Source organism: Kryptolebias marmoratus, linkage group LG19 (assembly GCF_001649575.2).
Source record: "Kryptolebias marmoratus isolate JLee-2015 linkage group LG19, ASM164957v2, whole genome shotgun sequence".
NCBI lineage: Eukaryota > Metazoa > Chordata > Actinopteri > Cyprinodontiformes > Rivulidae > Kryptolebias > Kryptolebias marmoratus.
The window spans coordinates 9,045,810-9,070,701 of NC_051448.1; the positions used below are offsets into that span (position 1 = coordinate 9,045,810).

General features: G+C 41.2%; 1 protein-coding gene across 3 annotated transcripts; it reads left to right on the forward strand.

Annotated features, from left to right (window-relative positions):
- The first annotated feature begins 787 nt into the window (after nt 1–787).
- Nucleotides 788–24,562, forward strand: tulp4a (TUB like protein 4a). Of its 3 annotated transcripts, none has more exons than XM_017423316.3 (14): nt 788–885; nt 2,020–2,949; nt 10,985–11,113; nt 12,059–12,220; nt 12,746–12,926; nt 14,527–14,634; nt 14,817–14,983; nt 15,107–15,331; nt 15,492–15,726; nt 16,503–16,647; nt 17,477–17,648; nt 17,857–17,950; nt 18,044–21,525; nt 21,640–24,562. In XM_017423316.3, the coding sequence occupies exons 2-14, from the start codon at nt 2,698–2,700 to the stop codon at nt 21,754–21,756; spliced, it is 5,469 nt and encodes a 1,822-aa protein (XP_017278805.1). In that variant the 5' UTR covers nt 788–885; nt 2,020–2,697; the 3' UTR covers nt 21,757–24,562. The 3 variants fall into 3 exon arrangements, with proteins under 3 accessions (XP_017278805.1, XP_017278807.1, XP_017278806.1); XM_017423318.3 differs by having other exon boundaries at nt 17,504–17,648; XM_017423317.3 differs by having other exon boundaries at nt 801–885; nt 2,023–2,949.
- Nucleotides 24,563–24,892: the final 330 nt, after the last annotated feature.

Genomic DNA, 24,892 nt, shown 5'->3' on the forward strand with positions numbered 1-24,892 from the left:
CCTCATCAGATTCTCCTACCGTAGCACGGCTAAACAGCTATGTCTAACGGTCAGTGCTACCCGTCAAAAACTGCTACTGTCATGTTTACAAACCGAAAACTACAGCGGTTCGTGTTAATGTTAAATATCATCGGATACTGAAGTGGAAGCTTAGATGTTATGCTTAGCATAGCATTGGAACAATTTATGTCCACGCTACTGCATATATCTGCTAATGCTACTACTACTAATGCTAATTCTGCTACTGAGATTCTATTTATTCTAATTCTATTAATGGCCATGCTAATACTGGTAATGCTAACGCTTTTAGCTAGTGTTTTGCCTCTGTTAACTATAGTTAGTGTTACTTCTTTTAGTTAGCATATTGCTATTTTTAGCTCTAAGCTAACTTGTAACTTATTTTAGAAGCATTTAGCCAGTGTTTTGTTAGTGTTAGCATACAGCCATTGTTTTGATACGTTTAGCTTTAGTTGCAATTTAATCAGCAAAATAAATAGTCATGCAGCGCTCAACATTCCCGATGCATTCTGCAGGAAATGCGTTGTTTTTTGTTATTATTTTTGTTTGTTTGTTTTGCCCTTTTGTTCCTGCCTTGTTCGAACTAAAACTAATCTGTTTTAGTCTGCTTCCAAGCCTGAGGATCGGGCTTCGTTGTGTGTTTCTCCTAGTTCGGGGGAAAAGAGCGGAGGGAGCGGCTGGAGCCTGCCCAGTTTTTGGTCCTCACGTGAGAGATCAAAGTTAAACCGCCGTAGTTGTTGATATAAATAATTCAATCGGCCTGGGTCACGTGCCGGTCACGTGGCCCAGCTGTCGGGGCCCTGCCAGTGTTGAACAGTGGCTCCAGGCAGATAGAGAGAGCGGCAGCACTCCGCGCACCGAGCCGAGGTAAGAGCTCTCCTCCGGGCGTCGGGGCGGCTCCGCTGACGGCGGGACGTGGGTTCGTTGTTACGCTCGGTCAAATATCTCCTCTGCCAGTTGTTTGTTTTCGGATAGCTCCGTTCTAATGTTGGATAAACATTAGGATAAACCGTCGGCTAGTGCTAGCCGCGTTAGCGACAGTACCGAACAGCGGCGGCTGGACCGAGAGAGTCTCCGCTGATGGAGCTCGAGGTCCGGGCGCTCGGCTAGCGGATATCACTCCCTGGCAGTTCATACATCGGCTCGCTGTTTTCCTGAGCAGATTACCGCCGCGACACAAAGAAGGCACTGTTATATGGGGGGAGGAAAATGAATAAAAATAATAACAACAACAATAATCCCGCTGCCGGAGATGATCGGAGCCAGCAGCAGCCCACTGGTTGGATCCAGCATCACGGCTAGCTGTAAGCTAGCAGGCATCTTGTGGTGAAAACGGCGATGGATGTTTTCACTTCACGTCTAAAGCTTCAGTAGGAATTATTTTGCTGCCTGTAGTGTCAGAGTTCTTGTGTCTTTTGTTATTGTGGCTCCTCTTGTGGGAGGTCGCTGTATGGGATGCTAATTTAGTCCTAGTTGCATTGTTGTGTAAGTCAGTGGTTTTCTGGTATTGATTCCCTATATCCTCAGATAGCAGTTGTTCTCTGGGCGTCATTTCAGAAATCAGCGTCTCCTTTGTGTCCTGTGTTTTAAGCATCTTGTTAAACGTCTTTATTCTTTATTACAGTTTCGGGTTTTTTTCTGCTCTTGCTCACTTTATTTACCTCTTGTCCCTGTTTTTTAAGTTTAAACGTAAGGATTCTGCCGACTTACGCCAATGAAACAAAGGCTTAAATGATGCATTGTTCTTCTAAAATAGACAATTCACTAATTAAACATCTTTCCGCTGAGCAGCACAGGGGTCTGGCTGCCTCAGAAGAAGTGAGGAGCTATTCCAGGCAGGTGCATTAATATTTAAATCAGTGGCTTTGGGTGGCAGGTGAGGGGTTCGGTGTCACGTTCACTTAAGTTTTCATTTTGTAGTCCTACCCCAGACACACTTGTATATCTAATAGTTACCATTTCTGCGTGATAACGTTTGTTTTATTGTTCTGTATCACCCAGCAGCCCTGGTTGGAATCCCCGAGGCTGCTTGAAAAGGCAGGCCGGCTGACGTGATGACGTTCCCCCGAGAAGCGTCTCCCCTGCGGGCTGACAGCTGATGACAGGAGTCCCTGCTCCTCCTCCTCCTCCTCTGCATACACACCACTGGGGATAAATGAGGAGGACAAAGAAAATAGAAAAGAGACAGTGATTTGGAGAAAAGCGTTACCTGGAGCACCGTTTGGTGGAACGCATGAATCGCCTGATGTTTGAGTTTACAAGATGGTGTTGGATTTTGATCTGCTAAAATGAGTCTGAAATTCACCACAGCAGATTTCTAATTATTATTATTATTCACTTTTTTTACCTTGTCATTGAAACTGCAATATCAAGGCAGCTCGCTGATCAAATGCATCACAATGACTTGAGTGCCTTTTGGTAACACCATTAATCCGATGATGCTAAAATCTGCTGTTTTGTGATCTTATTTGGACTTTTGGGGAAGTTTCAATTGATAGCCAAGGGGTAGTACCATGCACCGTTTTAGCTGTCTCACATCCAACATTAAACCGTCAACCTCAGTGGAGGAGAGGCGCTCTTAACGGTTCTCAAACCCCTGCAAGGAACCTCCCTCTGGATTGTTTTTTTTTTTTAATTATCAATATTATTTGAATTCAGGGGTAATAGAAAGCTGCAGGTATGTTCGCCGCTGTGGAGCATGGCCCGGTGCTCTGCAGCGACTCCAACATCCTGTGCCTGTCCTGGAAGGGCCGGGTACCCAAGAGCGAGAAGGAGAAACCGGTGTGCAGAAAGCGGTACTATGAGGAGGGCTGGCTCGCCACAGGGAACAGTCGAGGGGTCGTCGGGGTCACGTTCACGTCCAGCCACTGCAGACGAGACCGGCCCAGTCCACAGAGAGTGAACTTTAACCTCAGAGGACACAATAGTGAGGTAAGTGTGGTTCGATTAAAAATGTGGCTCATTTGGAAGAAATTCTGAAAGCTAATGACTGTTTAAATAAAAAATTGAAATGCATAGCAGTGTTAGTCCAGTAAAGTTCCCGAAAACAATAATAAAAGTAAAAAATGTGTTCATGGCAGTTTGTTTTTTTATTTCCCTGTCGTAACAGTGAAACTGGCAACGTTTGACCTTTTTTTTACACCAGATGCAGCAATTTAAATCTATTTATTTATTGTGTTTGAAAGCAAAACTTGCATATTCTCTCTGATTTACCCGTCTTGCATCAGAGCTCCCTGCTGCTCCCAGTCAAAACATTACAGCGCTGAAGTCTCCCAGTGCTGCTAATAACGCTCCGCGTGTTTAAGCTATCTAAAGTTTCCCACCACAAGCGCACTGAGGCCGTCGCATTTGATCGGATTATTCGTGTGACCGGATCCCGAGTGTGGTGTCTGCTGTGTGCGCGAGAGCCAAAGTTTGCGGACGGCGTGTAACAAGGCTGGCACAAACGTGGCTGCACGCAGGTTGTGTTTTCTCTTTTGGTGGGTGTAGCTGCTGGTCAGATGGCGCAACGTGCTGTGTCAGCATTCCATAAGGCAGCTGAGGGGAGAGTGGATGAGTCCCTGCGTGGAGAGACTGAAGCGCAAGAAAAATGTAATTTAAATCTGCCCTCTTGAATTCGGTCCAAGCATAAATTCGGTAGAATTGATTTTTATGTGTTTTGTCTGGAGGAGGTTTTCCTTTTTATTTCATGTTTCATGTTGAATTGGACTTTATTTTCTTTTTTGCATTGATTTAAATATAGCATAGATTAGATGGTTATTAAATAAACCGTAGTGTTTTGGAAGGGAGCTGCTTTAACTGCAATAGACTTTCCATTTTATTTAATTTCTGATCAATATGGTTTTCACGACAAACAGAGAAATAATTAGGAGAAAAGTCCACTTTTCTTTTATGAGAGTGGGGAAAGTCCCGTCTACTTTCATATTTTATTAAATATAAAGTGACAAATAAATGCTGTAGGAAATTAGTTCCTGGCAGTAGTAAAAATCAAGCAGCCTAATGAATTCTGTCAAGATGAGACAAATCTTTTTGTCCTTCAGTGTCATGTTTTTATCCCACCTCTGATGTGAAGAGGACAGAACTCAGGCATTTATTATAATACATATGAAATAACCTTCACAGACTTGCCACACAATCTCTCAGTCCTGCCTTGAGTTTGAAAGAAGTTTTCTAAATAGACAGTCAAACTTTGTTTTTGTTTTTTTGGGGGGGAAATTGCTTTAGCAAGATGTTTAAAATGCAGTTCCATCTCCTAACGGTCCTGTCCTTTAGGAGTCAGTCTTGTCATTGTATGCTTGTTGACTTTTTGTGTCCTATCACTCAAATTAGCTCGTCATGTTTTGAGCACAAAAATATAAAAATTAACTCATCTCAGCAGGTAGAAAAGTCCTATAAGATCAGTAGTAATGGTGGAAATCTCCCCTTTAACCATTGTTCCAAGTGATTTGTAGTATTTTCTAGTGAAAGTGCAGTTCTCTCTGGATGTTTGTTCCACGAAATAAAGCAAAAGCCAGATTTCTAACGTGTCAGACATTTGTTAGGACCAGAGCAGACGGATAAGATAAAGAACTCTTATTTCTGTAGTGTGTCAGTGTTTGGAGTAGGAGCTTAAATTTCATTCCAGTTTAGTCGGGATCCAAAGGTTGGCACACTGTGAACTGGAGAGAATTAAAAACATGTTTTGTTGTTGTCTTGAACTATCCAGTATTCAGTCTTCTGTTATCTTATTCAGATACCAAACATCCTGATGAACATTTCCTCTCCTTCCTATCCATTTTATTCCATCCATCTTTCATAACTACCCTATTATAGTGGATATTATATGTTAAAATACAAAACTAGAGCGTTAAATGTTGGTATTATTGCGGTTACAGTGTGTTCCTTTTATTTTGAAATATCAGACTCAATAGAAGATTGCTTCCATCCCAAGTGGTGCAAACAATTAGAAATATTTTTATGTTTATGTACTTGCATGTCCCATAAACATCGACGCCAGATGGCAAGGTCCAACTGGAAAAAAATTGGCAGTTTGTAAGGTATTGTCAGTCAGTTATTGGGTATTAGGGTAAGCCTTGAAAACTAAGCGGCAGATGCTGTGCAGTTGTATGTTAACTTTGTACAAGGTGTTAAATATAACCACATGTTAAATCTGGCAGTCTGTCGGAGCCACGGCCATTGTTGTCTCCGTTTTAAAGCGAGCGCCATTGTGTGGAGCTCGCACTGAGCGTGACAGCACCTCGCAGATGCAGCGAAGTTTATTCAAGAAAGATGGTTGTGCTCCTGATGTCGACGAGAATACTTGCTCAAACGCGGTCAATTCAGGTTAATTATGAATACGCTGCAATTGTCTTACTTGAAAATGTAACAGGTCTCCCAATGCATCATTGCTAACATGTTGTTTTTATTGCCCCCTGACAGTATGCTGAAATCTGAAAATGCAGAAGTTACAACTATAGAAACTATTCATTTTAGAACAAAAAGGAATCATATGATCCATTTATTTATCTGGAAACGTGACTAAACAATAGACAAAATGTTGAGTAATATTTTAAGTAAATTTTGCACCCTGATACATGTAGGATGCAGTCCTGAAGGCTCCCTACTCTCTAAGGTCTACAAGCAGCAAGCTACAGCAACATTAATGTTGCACTAATATTGCAATTAAGGTGAATAAATGTGTATGTATATTGTGATAAAGATTGGAAAAAGTCACATAGCTTAAACAGACTATCGCCAAAAAAAATTTCCTTTTTTATGTTAAAAGTGAGTCTTAATTGGGTTAATATCTGAATGTTGCTGTTTGTGTAAGTGTAAAGCCACTCAAATCTATAATCGCTAATAAAAGGGGAAGAAAGAGCCGCAGAGAACAATTTCACTGCATTTAGTTTAAAACGGTGGAAGAGTTGCATTTGACAAGTAGTTTGTGGTCCAGTGTGATACAATCCTTCAGATGTGAAGTGGGTATGGAGGGAAATTTCATCCAGTTTTGAGAACTGAATTTAAAGCCGTGTTCTATGAAAAGGCCAAACATCTTGGTCTGATTTTTGACAGCTCTCTTAAACTTGATAAAAACATCTGCTCAAATATTTCTCAGCTGAGCTTTTGAGCCAAACAAGAAGTCGCCCTACAAAGTCTGAAAGTTTTTATTTATTTATTTTTTTAAAAGAATTTCTTGACTGGATTATTGTCTCTTTGTTTTCTGCAGATGGTTTTAACAGATGATTGTAAAAAACAGTGTTCTGTCAGGCTGTCTTTTTGACATTTGACATATTTTCTTCTCTTGCTCAGATGTCTTAAACCCCACCACTGAAAGTGTGATGCATGTATGCTGGTTTAAAAAACATGAAAACAGGGCCACCTCCCTCCCATTCTCAGGAGACCTGCAGGTAGATTGTTGCCTCATGACAGGAGTCCCAGCTGATATTCTTTTCCCCTGAAGACCAGATCCTGATTTTTCTCTCTGGCAAAAAGAAACCAGTATCTAGAGACAGTGACACCAGAGGACAAGATTGTGTTTGTCGTTTTGTTTAGATTGTTCTGTCTGTGCAGTCTGTTCGGCTTTATTTATCCACTCTGTTTGTGTTTGATCACTTATTGGCTCAAAATGGTTTAAATTCAGGCTTCATAGAGTCTGTTTTTCTAATGCTGTGGGTGTGTATTATACGGGTGAGATTGCCATTCTTTTTCTTTTTTTTTTCTACCAAAGTCTCATGAATAAATCAGTCTAGATCTCTGGTAGATGGCTTGTGCAAGAATCTGCACTGGTCTGGAAACTACACAGCTCTTTAAATAGACAGGAAGGATAAAATGGTGTTAAACTCTTTAGTTGTGCACTTCATGTGATTTATATGTTAACAAAGGTTAGAGAGATAAGGCAGAATGAATCGTATCTTTTACCTTGAGTCACTTTTTCTTTATATGCCTATGTTTGACCCTTTTCTGAGTTTCGTAGTCTTGTTTCTTTATCTAATTAGTTATTTCCTCTGCATTACAGTTGTCCAGCCTCTGTTCTGGTCCTCTGCTATTTCTCTACCTGACCTCTTGACAGTAGATGTCCGACTGAGGTTTGAATCGTACATGACCTGTTCACTGCGTTACAGTGGTCTCACCAAATGTGCTTAATGGTAATGGCTTTACTGTGGTAATCCATCCTGAGAGAAGACATGTTGCATAACCTTATTGCTCAGCTGCCACCTCAGGTTCTAGATGTACTTGCTTCAAATTTTACAACAGAAATGTGGTTTTTGTGTGGTTAAAAATAGTAAAAAAATCTATTCTGTCTTGTGTAACATACAGTTCTGAAAATGCGAGAAGACGCAAACGCCTGGACAGACATGAAATTCTGGCACTTTGCTTGGGTTTGCCTTGGTTTGCCTTGGTTTGACATTCAGTAAGAAGATCAGGTCTGCCAGGGCAGAGTACATCACATTCCCAGCTCAGAGAAGAAGAAATCCAGGTTCCCCTGAAGGATCTCTTCTGTTACGTTAGAAATTCATTCATTCTGCTTTGCTTATTCAGACTTTCTTCCTTTTTGTATGACCAGATCGAAGAGCTTGTCTCTTGGTGTTGATTTTGATAGCTCTTCAGACCTGAATCAGATAAAGCAGTGGAAGTGTGGAGGCATTGAGGTCTTATTTCCTTCTTGCTTGCTCCACGGTATTCAATATTTACAATATCTTAACTGGTTAGTCCTGGTTAATCCAACACCGCTGCTACAGTTCTTCAATTAACATTTTTTTTATCTCTATTATAATTCACGGCTATTGAGTTTATGCATGGTAGAAAGCCTAATTTAAATTTTTGTAATAATTTTGGTAGCTCATTTAAAAAAAAATAACACTAAACTTGTTTGCAAAATAAAAATATTCTGGATAAGTGTTGCATCGGTGTGATACCTCCCAGTCAAAGTGTCCTTTTCAGTTCTGCTGACTTCAGTGCAACACCGAGCTGTCTCATGACGTGATTTGGTCTTTTCTGTGGAGTTGCAAGGGTCAGTTGATTTTTCTTTTCTTCTAAAACTGCACCCGTAGGAGTTATTAACTTTACCAGCATGCTTGGAGAGCGGTAGTTCTGTTGGAACCATCTGGATCCGCTGGCAGAACCCATTAGGCAAAAGTTTCTTCTTGTCTTTCTCTGTGTCTGTCTGATTGGGATCATGCTGCTGGATTTTTATAACCAGGGTTCCACAAACGTATCGACAATAGTCCCTGTGTTTGACACATGAGGTGTTCAAGAGAAGCGTGTCCGTGTGCTTTTCCTGTGATCTCTCTCTGGCCCCTTGTTGTCCTGCGGTTTCTCACTCTTATCCCGTCTGTCTCCATGTGATGTCTGATCTCCCCGATCGCTGCGTCACCGAGGTGCTCAGCTGTCCCCTTTGCAGGATGCCTCACAACCTCACGCTAATCTCCACACCGAGCTAAATTTACATACATTCACAGTTTAGTCTCAGCTCTCTGGGACTGTAGTGAAGTTTGAATACACGTGAAACGTGGCATTTGTAAACCTGAGCTTTACTCGTTATTTTAACCATTTTCATGAATAATTTAGAAGTATTTATTTAATCCAAACATCATGCCTTTTTCTATATCATGTGTCATATAATATCACCTGAATTTGATTGATTTCTTGCTCATATCTAAATTGAAGAAATGTATTTTATTGTTAAAACCTAAATGACACATTTTCCTGAAATTGCCAGTGATCCTACACTGCAGCTTCTCTATAGCATCATGATTACTTTCATAGAAAAAACAAAAAACAAAGCAAGCTTTAGGTTGTTCAGCTACTTTTAGTCCTTGTTGAAAAAGAGCTCTGCCCTGATAGTTCATTAGAGACCTCACTTGTCTTTGTTTTAGCATACATGTAGAAAAACAAACATTATGTGTCTAAATATTTCAGACTTAGTTGACTATTAAAATATTTGAAGCACTGAAACTGAAAACAATCATGTAAATCAGAGTACTTTACTGTATTGATGATGCTTTATTAAACCAAACTGGATAACACATTAAATCACTCTTAAATTCACTTGGATGACCTGATCAATGTTTTATCACTTCAGACATTGAATATTATGAAGGGCCTTGACAAATGTGGAGTTGTAACTGCAAGAATGATGGACGACTAGAGGTGCATTGATGTTTCATCACCTTCTCTTGAGTTTCCTCATTCACTGCTGAGCTGGTATTTGTCAGTGTAATAACACCTTCCTCGGCTGCCTCACTAAAATAACAGTAGTGCATAATTGTCTCCCACAGCCGAAGGCGCAGTATTAATAATATTTCTGCCCGTGCCTGTGTGTGCATGTTTGTTTTGTTTGTCGTGTTAGCAAAGTAGCTCATTAAACGCTGGACATGTTTTAATGAAACTCACTGGATGGACGTCTAGATCTGATTAACTTTTGGAGTCACCTCAATTCAAGATGTCTGCTACATCTAATTGATCTTATCCAACACAGAAATGGCTGCAACTTGGTCACATTTACAGACGTTGTGCTGAAGCTTGCTGTGGTAGTAGCTGAGAGTCACCCCCAACCTATCCTCTGAGCGCCAACATGTCTCCTTAGATCTCACAATGTCTTAGGAGATCGTGTAAAACGTCCTTTACAAGATTTGACCAAAATGGGAGTAACTTTATCCCTTCTCATCATAAGATGATTTTAGTCTAAAACCCTCCACACAAGGCAGCGGGTGATATGCATTCCTTCAAGGAATATTAAGTGCTGTACAGATATAAACCATATTATCAATTAGTTTGATTAACGTTTCTGTAAATTTATTCTCTTTGTCTGTTTTCAGAAGAATAAAGAATTGCTGTGACACGGTGATACAGGTTTTTTTTAGACACGAGTTGCTCAAGAATAAGGGGAAGATTGTGTTCTTTGGTTTTAAAATGAGAGAAGCAGACCGGTTGGCTCATCCAACTCACAGACTGATCTACTGAAGTTGCACTCTGAGAGCCTAAGCCACACTAAAACCCTGTCTTGTGTTGTGTATTTAAGCGTGTAAAGCCCACGTGCTTCAGTCAGTGAAAGCAGAGCTGCTCTTTTCTTAGGATTACTCCTCTGGGAATAGGCTGAGTCACGCTACACAAGACCGGAGAGGGAAGAGAAGCATAATGGGCGTCTGTAATGATGGCGACAGTGTCAACAAAACTGGTTATAAATAGTTTGATCTTCTCTGCTGTCTGATGGTGTTTAAAGTCTTCCTCTTGTGCATCTCACACCTGAGGCCAGTGATGATCCGTCGGTGTTATCAGTCAAGGGAAAAACACAAACCCTTGCATAGTTGAGTCACTGTTGGTATAAGCTGCCTGTCTTTCTGCATCTTTACAGACACTTTATTTTCTGAGGGGACAGCGAAGCATCAGTGCACTCAGTGACTTACTTAACAACTCTTTCTCTCCCCTCTGCATGTTTTATTGTCTTTCTTTTCTCCTAACTGTTTTCTAAAAATATAGAATGGGAATTAAAAAAAGCTTTTGACTTAAAACAAACAGTAGAAGCCAGCTATTCTAATTTTTATCAAGTAATGTTAAAACCAGAAAGGAGATCAAAGAAATGCTCATTGTTGAACAGAATGTGGCATGAACTGAGTATATATAAATATCTATTGCACTATGCTGAATAATTTCAGCTTTTATGTGACTTTTCTCAGATTGAGGTTAACCCACTTTTTCTATTTTTAGCTAACATGATTCTAAATTTAGGTCTTAGATTTTTTTCCCAAATGAGAATCAGCTGAATGTCTGAAACAGAGCATAAAGTCCTGGTGATGGATGCTTTCTTAATAATTTTACAATGTCTGTCATAGGTTAAGATTTATTTAATCTCTGTTGGGAGGATTGCTGCTAAATTGATTTCTGCCCAAAACAGACTTGAATGAGCTTATTTGCATATTACTCTGCAAATTGTGGAGAAATTTGTCTAAATGTTTTTCCTTTTTGTTTTGTTTTATGTGCTCCAAAGGTGGTACTGGTGCGGTGGAACGAACCTTTCCAGAAACTGGCCACTTGTGACACAGATGGAGGGATTTTTGTTTGGATTCAGTATGAGGGCCGCTGGTCTGTGGAGCTCGTCAACGACCGTGGAGCTCAGGTAAGAAACAGAAAGTCATCGAGAAGCGTGTCAGTAATTTAATGTACATTTTTACTCTTTAAAACATACTTTGGACTGACATTGACTGTGTCATAGAATGAAGGGGGGGTGAGATCAAAGTGTGTGTGAATGAGCCAGTAAAAGTGTTTTAGGAGCATTTATGAGACCAAAACAAGCATCAGTAACATGATTGTTCATAGGATGCAAAAGGATAAGACTGACTTGACTGAGAATCTGTCGCTATTAACAATATTATCAATATTATGATGATTTAAAAACTAGCATTCTTTGAAGGAATTCATATCGCCTGCCGCCTTTCATACTAAAGTTTTAAATAGAAATCTTAGAGATCTGTTAGTGCTCAGAATATTGGTTGAGGAGGACTTTCAGCTGCTGCCTCATCGAATTTTAGTTCAATATCTATAAACCTGACTGTGTTTATATCCAGTTTGTATTTGCTAAGGTTGATTAGCTGGGGCGGCCGTCTTGAATCAGGTTGACTGATGTACATCCAATGGTTATTTCCTCAGAGTTTCAGTAAAATTTGTCCGGTGGTTCATGAGATATTTTGCTAACAAACAGACAAACTAACACAGACGCAGGTGATTACATGATCAGTTTAACTGACAAATTAAGCTTAGAAGTTGTGCTCTTATTTCTTTATTCAATATAAGAAGAGAAGAAAGTTTTATATTGTTTGTAGATTTGACAAAGCTTCAGATTTGAAAACTAAGTTTAGCACTGCAACCATGTAATATTACATAAATGTTCTTTATCACAATAATAACAGAATATCTGTTGAATTGTTTTGTTTCAAAAGTCTCAAAAATGAACGAAGCACTGCATTAAAATTTTACATTTGTAGAATTTTGATCATTATTTGTAATCTATTACCAGCAGCTTAAGTCTGAAATTGAATTTATTCTCATTGTTGACCCATTGCAGGTGAGCGACTTCACCTGGTCACATGATGGCACGCAGGCTCTCATCTCATACCGTGATGGGTTTGTCCTGGTGGGCTCCGTCAGTGGACAGAGACACTGGTCTTCTGAGATCAACCTGGAAAGCCAGATTACCTGTGGGATTTGGACTCCTGATGACCAGCAGGTAACATTCAGACCCACAAACATTTTGTAACCATTTCAGTGTTTTGCCACGAACAGACTGCGTCTAATCAGGTTTAATATTGAAGTCAAAATCATGGTGTTCAAGACTCAGAAAGGCACAAAGTTTTACTGTTTGGACTGTTTAAGTCAAAGTTAAAAATACTGGAAGATGGACCATTTCATCACACTTACTATGGATGATAAAGTTATTTATTTTTGATAACTTGAGCATGTACTGTTGGCTTTTATATGGCAGAGTTACACCCTGAAATAGATGATTTATAAATGACAGCTGTCCTGAATGGGTTGTTGTTGTTTTTAGGCTTTGTTCTTATACATGTCACTGTTTTGTTCAGTGCCTTCATCTTATTTATGTTATTTTCTTTATTGTTTTATGCATCTATAATTTCTCTTTTTATTCCCTTTGTTGTCTTTCTCTGAGTGCAACCATTTCCCTTTTTGTTCTTCTGTTTCCTTGTTCTTTTTTTATATTCTTCTAAGTAACGTTGCACCGTTTCCTCCCCAGGTGCTGTTTGGTACTGCGGACGGACAGGTCATAGTGATGGACTGCCACGGGCGTATGCTGGCCCACATACTGCTGCACGAGTCGGATGGGATTGTCAGCATGTCCTGGAACTACCCCAGCTTCCTGGTGGAGGACAGCAGTGAGAGCGACACAGACTCTGATGACTACACTCCACCTAAAGGTATACCTCTCAGAGGTTTATCTGAGCAGAAAACTGATCCCTGAACCTGTTCCTCACCTTCAACCTTAAACTTTCCATGGGCTCACTGATGACCAACATAATAAGACGTTTAACATATAAACTCAAATTTCCTGGTTCCTCTGTGGCCAGGAACTGAAATAAAGGGAAAAGGGGGAAAAACATTATTTTTCTCACATATTAAGCTCAGAGTTGTTGTTTCATTCCACCCTTTCAATACTTTTTGAAAAGTCTTTGAGTTAGTCTTTTAATTTTCATAAAACAAGGATTTTACAGCAGAAGGTTTTATTATTATTTAGCGTAGTTCTATCTGAAGTTATGTTTCACTTTTGTTTTTACCGGCACAAATGATCAGCTTGTTTTATGTGTTTCTTAATTACTCCCACTTGCCAAGTTTGTGTCTTTGTTGGTCTGTCTTTTGACCACTTTGCTGTTTGTTTTTTTCCTCTTTCCTTCACCGCAGGCCAAGTGGTAAAGCTGAAAAGTGCTTGCCTGAGCTGGAACACTGATTATGCTCTAACTCACTAATTAAATCATTCAGTAAGAATTTATCGGCCCCTCTAAAAATTAGCTCTCAAGTTCACAGCCTGACTGAAACATCATGCGTTTTTGTCACCATGGATGGTGATCACTGCACCATGCTGCACTTTTAAAAGATTTCTTCCTGTTCAGTCTGGTGGTGGCTTGAGCCTTTGTTTGTTGAAATATTTGCATTATATTTATCTCATTTTCAGAGCTATTTTTTCTTGTATAAATCTAAAAATTAAGTAATGCAGAAAATTCATTGTAATGAAACTTGAAGAACCTCTTTGAGGAAGAATTTTGTTTTAAATAGTTTATATGTTTTCTTCATAATCCTAGACATGGATGGCTAGGTTGGCACAAATCTGATGTTCTTCCATTCTTCAATCATCCCTTTTTCCCCTCATTGGTCGACTGTCATGTCCTGTAGGCACTACTGACCAATCAAACCTTAATGTGGTACATTAATTTAAAGAAGTAAAGATCTCTTTGACCTGTGAATAATGTTTCAGCCACACACCTATGTAATGTCAGGCTAAATCATAGCTGTAGTAAGCCTAAATACTTACTGATATGTAGTTACTTAAAAGCTAAATAATAAAGAATATTGATGAATTTCTTTGAGTACAACAGTGTGTATTACTGAACCCATTTTAAATGTCTTGGATGTAAGAACATTTTAGTGGTAAATATGTTACAAAATAAAACTGAGACTGAAAAATGAGTCTGTATAACTGATGTTGATCAATCCTGGTTATGCACAGCATAAGGTCCAGGGTCTTTGAATGACAGGTGAGTGATGAGACACAGGTGAGTGCCCTGGGGACGTACGTGCATAATGTCCTTGTGTTCACCCTCATTTTGTGCAACTTTATCTCTGAGTTCTAAATTCAAGAAGCCAATGTGGTGACGGCCAGATGGCAAACTGGAAGCTTTAAAACTGTAACACACAAACTAATGAATAGCATCACTGTGACTAGGTCTTTTTTTGTTTGTTTTTTTACTAAAACTTTCACACCAGTTCCCTAAGATGGTTGTTTTGTTCTTTGTCTCGTCTCAGTGCACAGCCAGAAACCTCTTCTAACAGTCAGCTTCACCTCTGGAGACATCAGCCTGATGAACAATTACGATGACCTCTCACCCACGCTCATCCACACTGGTTTGAAAGGTGCATAGATGTCTTATCAGTCACACTAATGGTCCACCAGCTTTATGTTTTTATGTCTTGCTGTTTAGCTCAATCATTTGTTGTTTTCTTTACAACTTTTGTCTCTTGGATTGCTGTGTGGTCCAGTGAATGTTTCAATTGGACACATGTTGATAATACACTCTCTGTCTCCAATGTTGCAGACGTTGTGGTTCAGTGGTGCTCTCAGGGAGATCTCCTGGCTGTGGCAGGGATGGAGAGAACCCCTCTTTCTCCCGAACCCTCCTGTCCCCCTCCCACCAGGAATGCCATTGTTAAGTTTTACAATGTTCGGGGAGAACACACCTACACACTCGACACACCAGCACAGGTGATGAGCTGGCTTAATAAAAGTTCAGTTTAATAATAGGTCATAAGTCTTCCTGTTAAATTATTTAATACTATATTATTTATAGTAACTTTAACATCCCCTATCTTCCCCTTCCCACTGCAGCGCCCCATCACTACGCTCTGTTGGGGTCACCGGGACTCGCGTCTGTTCCTGGCATCGGGCCCGGCGCTCTACGTTGTGCGAGTGGCGCACCGTGTTGCGGCTCTGCAGTTGCTCTGCCAGCAGGGCATTGCCACGGCCGTAAAGGAGGAAAAAGACGTTGCCAAGCTCACCATGCCTTCTCGCCTCTGTTCCTACGTCACGGCTGCTTTCGCCCCCACCATCAAGGTATCTTGGCGTGAACTGCGAAGAGCTTTCTCAGATTTTATCTGATTATTATTGGTGGCGAATTTTTAAGATGATTTGTCTTCAGAAGTTTTCTCTGATTTGCAAAATAATGTGGTTGTTGTATATGTTGTTAAACGTTGTTTCGACTTCACTTTTCCAGCCCCCGATTCCAGATCCCAACAACATGCGTGATTTTGTGAGCTACCCGACGTCTGGGAACGAGCGACTGCACTGCACCATGAAGCGAACGGAGGATAACCCTGAAGTGGGAGGGCCGTGTTATACTCTGTATCTGGAGTACCTAGGAGGTCTGGTGCCTATCCTGAAGGGCCGAAGGATAAGTAAACTGCGTCCAGAGTTCGTCATTATGGACCCCAAGACAGACGGTAAAACAGGTGAGTTTATTTCATGGAGAGCTCAGAGTACGTGATAACGCAAACCCTGAAATTTACAGGTCGTCAATTATAAAAGCATCATAGCCTAGATTCTAATAGTCAAAACTTGTCATAATTTGTGTTCTGAAGTACTTTTAACTTCAAATAATCTATTCTTGAAAATCTTAATACAACTGCTCAGTGTGTGTCTGACATCCTCCTATAGCTTTCCATAGTCTTGATTTGGCACACGTTGAGTGTTTTAGCTACAGAAGGCAGACTGGATCCATGTTAATTAAAAGCTGCTTAATGGGAGCTCTGATGGCCCTTAGTTTTTTTCATAAAGCTACCCACTCCCTCCCTACGTAGTGATAAATGAAGCCAGCCATGAAATGGTTCCAGCTTATTCACACCTTGATGTCCATCAAATAAATTAGCCTGGCTCAGACTGGAGCAGTAGTGGCTTACAGCAAGAGTAAAAAGTGAAGCATTAAAGGCTCCTAAAGTAAGGGTTTGGACTGAAGTTTAAATGGTTTTCTGTGGAGTTGTGGTTCTGTTGGGTTTTGGTGAAAGTATAAAACAAAAAATACTACTTTAAATGTCTGCCAGTGTAGTACCAATAAACTCCCATTTCCTGGAGCAATTTGTATTTGAATAAATGCTTGAACATTTTATCAGTGATCTTCACAGTCATTGGTTAAGTCCACACAGTAATACAAATAATGTCATATATTTGTCATAATAAATAAAGTTTAATTCCATCCAAATAACATGCTGATATATTTTTTTTTTCCCAGATGAGATATATGGCAACAGCCTGATATCAGCGATGATTGACAGCTGTAATTGCTCAGACTCTAGTGACATTGAGCTGAGCGACGATTGGGTCGGCAAAAAATCTCCAAAGATATCCAGAGGAAGCAAATCTCCCAAACTCCCAAGGTAACTAACTAAACAAATGGGCTGCAACAAACCGTGACAAACCTTTATTTATTTACTTTTACATCTTATATTTACAATCTATGTAAAATTAAACAGAATTGCTCTGTTCACTGCAACTTTAAACACTTTATTTAAGTGCACGTCAAGGCCTTTATAGCGAACAGAACAGCCGTTCTGTTGTATTAAGCATATTGTTGATTAATAAAGATGTAAACTAGGGATTTAAGGTAAGGTTTAGATGTTTTTTGTAGAACGAGAATTGTCACCCACGTGATTACAATTTATTTTTTAAAAATCTAATTTTATACAACTTTTACCAGCTTTGATTGCCACCATTTGACTGTAAGTTTAACACATAAACTCCTACAACTTTTAAGGCTTGTTTTTTTTCCCTTTGGCTTAAAACCAAAACATTAAATGTGTTTGGTTTTAAAGTTATGTTAATATCAAGACATACTCATCATAATGCAGTCAGAGCATAAGATTCTTTTCATCCATTTGTTTTAATGCAACTAGTAGTTTAATATTAATGCAAAGTTGTAGCTGTTTATTTTTTTAAGATGGCTACAAAACTTATCACAACAACAAAAGAATATTTCTTTAAGAAATGTAGATTTTTTGAAATTGAAATTCCTATCATGCTTTAAAATGTTCTGAGTTATGTAACCTCTGTGATTCTCTATAATAACCTTCCTGCTACTGAAATTAACCACCCTTTCTAAGTTAACTGAGAACTTTTGTTTGATTTCTTTTTGTTTTGTTTTGTTTGGTTTTGTTTTGTTTTACAGCATGCCTAAACCTTCTTTTTCATTTGCTACCTTCTCTGTAGAGACTTAGTTTGTCCCTTTACCAACAGGATTAATATTGACCCCAGGAAATCGCCCAAACTGTCCCGAGCTACACAAGAGATCTCTAGGTCTCCACGCTTACCCATACGGAAACCCTCCATTGGATCACCCAGTCTGTCACGAAGGGAATTTCCTCTGGATGACATTAATCAGGTAAATTGCAGATTATTTTTGGTAAGAAAAGCCAGTGCATGGGATCATAGCTCGTTTTATCAATCAACCATGATGTTGTGGGCCAGGTAGGCCAGCATAACATGGTTAAAGCTAGTCTATACGTCCCGAATGTTTCGCAGATTTGTAATTTATAAAACTGCACTTATTTTTAAGTCTAGTAACAGCATTCTCCATTTGTCTCTTGCAGCAAAATTACCTTGCCCAGGTCACATCCAATATTTGGGGAACAAAGTTTAAGATAGTGGGGCTGGCCACATTTTTACCAACCAATCTTGGAGCAGGTAATCAGTTATCACTTTTACCTATATAGATTATAATATTTGTTGTTTACGTTTTTCTTTGTCTTATTTTTACACATTTTGCTTTCTTCTTAGTTATCTACAAGACAAGCCTCCTCCATCTGCAGCCCAGACAGATGACCATCTATCTGCCAGAGGTTCGCAAGATCTCTATGGACTACATCAACCTGCCCGTTTTCAGCCCCAATGTCTTCAGCGAGGATGAAGATGACCTGCCTGTCTCAGGTCCTGCTGGAGGCGCTGATGACAACCCTCCCTGTACTGTAAACATCCCCATTGCCCCTATCCACAGTCCTGCACAGGCCATGTCTCCTGCCCAAAGCATTGGTCTGGTCCAGTCCCTGTTAGCTAATCAGAATGTTCAACTGGATGTCCTAAGTAATCCCACTGCATCCCCTGCTGGAGCAGCTGCCAGTGGGCCGGACCAAAGCCAAGATTCAATCTTGACAGCCCAGTACAGCGTACCCACCAGGTACTCCAGTCCTGGTCAGGTCATTTTTGGGGGACTGGAAGTGGGGCGCCTAATGGTTGGACCTCCACCATCTCATCATCCATCACAACAGCAACAACCAAGTCAACAGCAGCAGCTGCAACATCAACAGCAGCTTCAGCAGCAACAACATCAGCTTCAGCAGCAGCAACAGCTTCAGCAGCAGCAACAGCTTCAGCAGCAGCAGCAACAGCTTCAGCAACAGCAACAGCATCAGCTTCAGCAGCAGCAACTTCAGCAACAACATCAGCTGCAGCAGCAGCAACAGCAGCTTCAGCAACATCAGCTGCAGCAGCAACAACAGCAGCTTCAACAACAGCAGCAGCAGCAGATGCTCCAGCACCAACACTTGCAACAGCAGCAGCACATTCAGCAGCAGCTCCAGCAGCAGCTCCAACAGCACATACAGATGCAGCAACAGCAACAACTACAACAACAGCATCAACAAATTCAGCTGCAGCAACAGATGCATCATCAGCTTCAGTCTCAACAGCAGCACCACCATCAGCTTCAACAGCCGCTTCAAATTCAGATTCCTGTCTCCTCCATGTCATCGGGCCAGACTTCAGTTGCTGCTCTGCACCAGCTGCAGCCAGGAGCCCTGCAGATTCAAATTCCTCACCCACCTGCTGATTTAGTTGTTGACAGAACAGTTGGGGGTGAACAGGAGCACTTATTGAAAATCAAAACAACTCGGTCAACTCCCCAGCTGGCTGACGGTGATACAGTTGTGTTCAGTGCTCCTTTAGAGCTCAGCAAGATGAACCCACCACCCCCTTATCCTGGGACTGTGGCCGCAGCTGTTGCTGCTGCAGCAGCATCTGCGGCTGCCTCACCTTTAGCCTCCTCAGCAGCTGCCAGCTCCTTATCTGCAACAGGCATGGGCACAAGTGGAACCCCTCCCCCTGGTGATCTTTGTCTGAAGAAGGGGGATTTCCCGCTTTATCCCTCAGGTCAGCAGCAAGCGCAGTATCCCACTCCACTGGGCTACGAGAGAATAACAACCTTTGACAGCAGTGGGAATGTGGAAGAAGTGTGTCGTCCTCGAACGCGCCTTGTCTGCAATCAGAATGTCTACACTCTCCAAGGACCTGGCAACTCTGCCACTCTCAGGGTCACTTCTTCTTCATCCTCTGCAGCTGACAAGAAAATTCAGCTGCCCTACACCTCTGCTACCCTTAACAGACTCACTGCACCTCGTTATTCTATACCCAGCGGAGACCCACCTCCGTATCCTGATCCAGCCAATCAGAATAATGCGGCTGGGAGGAACTCTGGTCAGAGGCTCGACAGCAGTCTGATTCATGCAACCCTCAGGAGGAACAGTCGAGAGGCTGCACTCAAAGTTTCCCAGATGCTGGAACCACCTAGACCGCTGCCTCCTAAGGCTAAAAATAATGCACTAGCAGCCTCATTCCAGCAGAGGGTGCCAACGGCCTTATACACCTGCAGTCAGTGTAGCAGTGGGTCCAGTGTTGGAGGTACTGCACCAGGGAGTGCTAATGGAATAGCAGGGGGAACAATTATCAGACAGGATTTCCCTCCGGGTAATGGAGCACCTCACAGCACAGTTATAGTTCACTCCAACAGCGCCACTCCTCTAGCCTCCCAGTCCTCGTATAATTTGATGAGCTCACTTGAAGGATCTGGGAGTGCAGCAGGAGGAGGAAGCAACAGAGACAGGGCCGATTATGTGAATTCAGCATTTACTGAGGATGAAACGCTGAACCAATCGCTGAGGCATCTGGCGCTAGGAGGAAATGAGGCATTAGGGCTTGTTGTCAAACGCCCACCTCCTTATCAATGGGACCCAGCAACCACAGAGGAGGTTTGGGTTCCTCAGGAAAGGACAGCATCACTGAACTCCAATCCCCCACCTGCACCTCACAAACCACCCCCTCTTATCCTTAGCTCGGCTCAGCACTTGGATGTAACCAGAATGCCTTTAGTCCTTTCTCCAAAGTCCCCCACCAGCCCTAGTGCTGCATCATTCCAAGCTGCAGCTGCAGCTACAGGTTACCAAATCTCTCTCCAGTACCCACCTGCAACTGCCTATACTGGAGCCCAGCTGCAAGCCATCCCTGGGTCTCCACGCCCCTGCACCTCCCCAAAGGAGGTGGTGGCGCCTGTGCCCCTCTCACAACAGGAGGCAACCCTTGTCTTATCACCAGGTTATTCTGCAAATGTAGCTAATTTAGCCTGCTGTCCCCTCCCACCTTTGTACCCAGGAGGTAATGCTTGTGCTGGACTTCCAATTCCTCCCATTGCCCTTCACACACCATGGGGTACGTATAATTCTTGTCCCCCTTTGCCCAGTCCTGCAGTGCCACTACCACCCAAAGTGTCCCACATGGCAGCAGACAAAAATGTTCTCTCACCTCCCCCTCCTCCTCCACCACCACCACCACCACCACCACCAGCAGAACTACAAAGTCATGGTGCTTTACAAGAGGCCATGGCAGAGGCAGGGGAAAGTTTCCAAGAGGTGCTTTCCTTGACTGAGAGCCCTGTGCCGCAGCGCTCCGAGAAGTTCAGCAAGAAGAACCGCAAGCGGGTTGATGGTCGGGCTGAGGAGGCTAATGTGTCTCAGCTAGCTGAAGGGAGCAAATCGAAAAAGGAAGGCAGAGCTCTGGGTGATTTTAACTCGCTTATCTCTAGTCCACGGCTGGGAGGAAGAGACAAGAAGAAGCTGAAGGGACAGAAAGAGCAGCAAGTGAAGGCCAAGAAGCTGAGCAAGGCCACTGCCAATAGTGAGTTCCAAGATAGTTCAGAAAGTGAACCGGAGCTTTTTATCAGTGGAGATGAGCTCCTCAATCAGTGTCAGAGTGGTAAGAAGGGCTGGAAGAGTAAAAGGAACATGAGGGCTGCCAGTGAGCTGGATGAAATCAAGTGTCGAAAAGCCAACGAGAAAGAAGACCGAGGACTGGGCAGTCAGGGGTTTGTTTATGTCATGGCCAACAAGCAGCCACTGTGGAATGAAGCCACGCAGGTTTACCAGCTGGATTTTGGTGGACGTGTCACACAGGAGTCAGCCAAGAACTTTCAAATTGAACTGGAGGGCAGACAGGTAAGACATCTGCTCAAATCAGGTTATCGAGCAGAAATCACCTTTGCACGTAGCAAAATGTAATTCGTTTGGGTTGTTAATGGCAGTACCACTTTGTATATTTTTGTTTCATAGGTAATGCAGTTTGGCAGGATTGATGGCAACGCCTACATCCTGGACTTCCAGTACCCCTTCTCTGCTGTCCAGGCTTTCGCTGTGGCTTTGGCAAACGTCACTCAACGCCTCAAATGAGATGACCTCTCCCGACTGACCCTGAGTTTATCTGGAAATTTAAATGCAATCTGCTAAAGGGGCCCAATTGTTCAATTTGAGCTGTATAAACTCTCGCGGTGGATTTCAAAGTAAAGATTGAAATTAGCCTTTGTCACAGAGAGAAGTAATTAGCCTTTGTCACAGAGAGAAGTACAGTCACACTGCACTACACAGTGCTGCCACTAGATATGGTGCAATAAGCATTATCAGCGTCTATTAAGAGCGCCGTCAGATCTGCTCCGTTTGGCAGTCAGTGGCACCCTTCAAGCAAGTAGGGCCAAAGAACTGAGCTTGGGTAATCATCATGCAAATAAATGCTGCTTTAGATAGAAGAAGCTTGTAGATTAAAGGGGGAGAGGGAACGTCGAGGGGCAGTTTTCAATAAAAGCAGCAGTAATACTTGAAAACCACACTCTGGAGATTAAAAGTTACTTTTTTCCAGAGCGCACAGGTACTACTGGGCACTGAAATCCATTGCTGTACAAAACTTTAGTGAAACAGTTACCACTTTAATAGACTGCTTTTGCTTATATTTTATTAAATGACAATACATAATGGAGGTTGGGGGGGTATTTGTTTTTACTCTCTGTCGTTCCTGTTGTTGTTGTTTTTTTTTTTATCTTATTGTGTCCTGGCTGGAATTGAAGCTGATATATGCATCATTTAGGAGCACTACTAAGAGGTGAGACTTTTCACTGTAAAAATTTACAAAAGGTGAAGAATGTGGCTGAGGTGAGCTGCAGTCTTTACCTTATTGGAGTTTGCAGGTTGAGGAACCGTCTGCTACATGGAATAATTTATACGTACATGTTTATTATTTAGAAGTTTTTACATTTATTGGTAATAGTAAACTACCCTCATACCTTCTCATCACAGTTTTCTCACCTGCTTTATTTGGGAGACTGAATTTGAGTATTGCTGTGCACTTCAGGTGGGAGTGGTTTACAGAATAGCTTTGGCTGACATATCTTATACTTGGATATCTAAATGTGGTGACAAATGGGCGCCAAAGACGTCGCCACGGCCTCGGCTGAACAATTTAACCTCTGGCATGAAGTGAAATGTCACCTGCTGTCACTTCTGTGAAGTGAGTATGTATTTGGGGGCAGTCTTTGCTCTTTAAGAACACACTAAACATGTAAGCATGGTACAGGAAATATTTTTGTATATTTCACCTATGCCATTTCATACTCTTCTCAGACGTCATGTAAATAAATCGGTTGTGTAAATGTTGTAAAGAGACTTAGGCGACTTTGACAAATTTCTGTTTACACCTGCCTCCACTGTGTTTAATTTCAGGTGTGGAGTAAAGCTGTAATGCTGTTGATTTCAACAGTTAGAACCACAAAATATAACTTGTTGAGTCAAAACCATTGTCACTCAGTTTAGTAAGCCTCAATGAAAGAATGAAGGTTTGGAGATTTCTCTACTTAGTAAGCTGACTTTGTGATCTGAACGGCTGGTGTATGTTTGTTTTTAAACTTTGGATCCCTAACAAGGAAAACGAGCAGTAATGCATTAAAAGGCACATTTAAATTATTGCAGTAATATCAGCCAAAATCTCTACAGTGAACAGAAATATTTAGGCTAAACAAAGCTGCGTAGGTTCACCCTAAATGTTAGTGCCAAATGTATAAGTTTTCTAAACTTAAAGTGGAAACAAACAGGCCTGGATGGAAGTGTAACTTCATTATCGAGAACAGAAGTCATTTTGAACCAACTATATTTTTGGTCTTTGAATTGGTGAGATTCATGCGTTCATCAGTGTGATCTTTCCACATGTCAGCAAGATGCATGTATGTTGGTAATGGGTTGTAGGAAAAAGAAAAGATTTGAAATCCTGAAAAAAGAAAAGAACACGAGCATGTCATGGGGAAAAAAAAAACCTTTTGTGTTAGTTGTGCAATATTTTGTATGGAGACGAAACATTCTGTTGCTTTTAACCACATTTTGATACCGATCTTTTTCTTTCTTTTTTTTTTTTCAAAGTTCAGTATCTGAGATGCTGGTCTGTTCATTTTATTTATGAGATTATTTCCTAATGGAGATAAAGTATCTATTCATTCTGTATATTGTGAAATTTCTGAACATTTTCTTGTGTTGATGGGTTTGCAGAGAAGTGTAGCCCAAGTTGTAAGACGGGAATGTGGAGTCGTCGTTTCAGGGGTTTGGGGAGGAGGAGGAGGAGGAGGAGGACGAGGAGGACGAGGAGGACGAGGAGAACAGGCAAAGTTTCAGTTTAATGTGAAGTTTGCTTTGAAAAGACGTGAATGAGTAAGTTGCCCGGTTTATTGTAGTCGGTAGACTAGTTTTTATAGAGTGTAAGTGTCCAGTAAAGGTGTGTCTGTTCAGCTGTGCGGTCCACCAATCCCATCAGTGTTAAACTTGTTTTCTTCAGATATGTTCGGTCATCACTTCTCTCTCTCTCTCACACACACACACACATCGTTCACATGGGCTCATTAGTGTAAACAACTCAGTTCATGTTCAACATGACCCATGGTCTCGGTTAAGGATTCGTTTTAAACAGATGATGACCTGTTGTAGATACTGTAGGGTTTAGTTTTTCTTTAGAAGAGATTTGTGCGTTGTATTTGTAGGTGTAGACCTAAAGGACAAAAAAGACAAAAACAAACAAAAAAAAAAAGAAATACACTTGAAAAAAAATTGAGTCTGATACGGTGACTGAATGTTTATAGTGGATGGATAGTTAAAGGCATGCCATGTAAATTATTTTCTAACTGTATATGTCACTCATCTTTTTAATAAAATGTCATTGTTTGAGGAAAATGTACTGAGTCTTTCCTTTTAAAATGCATATCTGGTGTTATTGTTCAGCTTCAAGATGATGGTTTCAAACAAAAAGCTTCTATTTTTTATTTATCAGTGACTGAGAATTAGAGAAAAGGTCACCGAGGTATGAAGAAAAAACTTTAAGATCTTCAAAAAGCCTGAAGATTTATATAATAAACCCACTTTAAAAAGTCCCAAAAAAGGCTGGCTCCTTGGAAGCAAAATGTAAAGAAATGAGAGCTCACTCAAGATTTTTGCACAAAACTTTTAATAAAACAGCGTTTATAAATGTACATAACTTACTAAATTTAAGGAAATAAAT

Excerpts from the sequence above, each read along its gene's own strand:
- tulp4a (XM_017423316.3), top strand. The coding sequence starts at position 2,698 with ATGTTCGCCGCTGTGGAGCATGGCCCGGTGCTCTGCAGCGACTCCAAC. Across the intron at positions 15,727-16,502 it reads CAAGACAGACGGTAAAACAG|ATGAGATATATGGCAACAGC; the intron begins GTGAGTTTATTT and ends TTTTTTTCCCAG. Across the intron at positions 17,951-18,043 it reads ACCAACCAATCTTGGAGCAG|TTATCTACAAGACAAGCCTC; the intron begins GTAATCAGTTAT and ends CTTTCTTCTTAG.